At 38.7% G+C, this 1,523-nt stretch overlaps 1 protein-coding gene across 1 annotated transcript in view; it reads left to right on the forward strand.

Annotated features, from left to right (window-relative positions):
• The first annotated feature begins 1,344 nt into the window (after positions 1-1,344).
• The window catches only part of LOC130586854 (homeobox protein Nkx-2.5-like), a 13,740-nt gene continuing 13,561 nt past the window's right edge, over positions 1,345-1,523 (forward strand). The window contains exon 1 of the mRNA XM_057387768.1: positions 1,345-1,356. Within this exon, the coding sequence (XP_057243751.1) occupies positions 1,345-1,356 (12 nt within the window). The remainder of the gene's footprint in view (positions 1,357-1,523) is intronic.

Below are 1,523 nucleotides of genomic sequence, written 5' to 3' on the forward strand. Positions count from 1 at the left end.
TTTTCACAACAACAAATAAATTAAAGACTTGTGTATTATCAGTAACAAAATAATACTTGAATTAAATGTCAGGATTTKTCAATCCCATCTTTCCTGCTGCAGCTGCACAAATTGACCAAATGGGACTTGTGGGAACTGAACTTTATCATCAGCAGCGCCTTCTGAGGACACTGCCTCAGTCTGAGCTTGTGAGTTTTAAACTAGGTCTTTGTTCTGGAAACCAGGGTGACTTTAGGATATATGTTCAAGGGTTTTTGGAATAATTTATTGTTCTTTCTGTAATCAAACTATTTCCCACCTTTCCTGAAAACATCCTAATTGAACTCTTGTGGTGAAGGTTCATGGACACGGTTGCTGTCATAGCTCATGTTGGAAGATGTTCACTGTCTCCCATCCTGACAGAGGTGGTCCTGGGATTTTTTTGAATTTTTTTTTTATTTTTTTTTATTTTTCTTTTTTTTTCTGAATACTGGAATAAACAATGAGCATATCTGGAATATGTCCTTATTTATTATCGAAATGTTTGTAAAACTCGGTGATTTCGTGTAAAGGCTCTTTGGAAGGAGAGAGAGGCGAGTTATTTTCTTTGCTTATTTTTATAATTAAAAACGCCCGGCGTTAACGAGGCGCACGTCGGATTCTCTTCTGCAATGAAATAAAATAAAATATCCAATTTCAGCGTTTTTTGTGGCTGAGTCTTTTTTGGGGCTGTTGAATAAAAATATTGGATTTTCCTCAGATTGAGCACCAGAGCTCTCTTATCTCCTCTGGATGTTTGATAAATTCTGGAAAAAGCAATTTAGGCTTAATAATGAATGAAAGAGTCTTGGAAAAGGAAATTTAGGCTCAGTGACGAAGAAAAGGGTCCTGGAAAAAGAAATCTTGGCTTGATGATGAAGAAAAGGGTCCTGGAAAAGGAAATTTGAGCTCAGTGATGAATAAAAGAGTCCTAGAAAAGGAAATCTGGGCTCAATGGCAAAGAAAATGGTCCCGGAAAAGGAAATTTTGGCTCAGTGACGAAGAAGAAAATCTTGGAAAAGGAAATTTTGGCTCAGTGACGAAGAAAAGGGTCCTGGAAAAGGAAATCTGGGCCCAATGATGAAGAAAAGGGTCCTGGAAAAAGTAATTTAGGTTTGATAATGAATATAAGAGCCCCAGAAAAGGAAATTTCAGCTCAGTGACGAAGAAAATCATCCTGGAAAAAGAAAACTTAACTTGATGACGAATAAAAGGGTCCTGGAAAAAGCAATTTAGGCTTAATAATGAATAAAAGAGTCCTGGAAAAGGAAATTTTGGCTCAGTGATGAAGAAAAGGGTCCTGGAAAAGGAAATCTGGGCCCGCTGATGACGGAGATGGTAGGAAAGGTTCAAATCCCCGCTGATCTTCCCCTGGAACAAACCCAGGAGAGGATTTGGCCCCGGCCCAAAGGATTGACTGGAGGTTCTCGGGGTTTTTTATGGATTTCATGACGAAATTAAAGGAAACCATTTCCGTTTTTCCTGGTCCTCGCCCTTCCTGGATG

This window comes from Malurus melanocephalus, unplaced genomic scaffold, assembly GCF_030028575.1.
Source record: "Malurus melanocephalus ecotype Western Australia unplaced genomic scaffold, MMel_1.1 scaffold_1358, whole genome shotgun sequence".
In the NCBI taxonomy this organism is placed as follows: Eukaryota; Metazoa; Chordata; class Aves; order Passeriformes; family Maluridae; genus Malurus; species Malurus melanocephalus.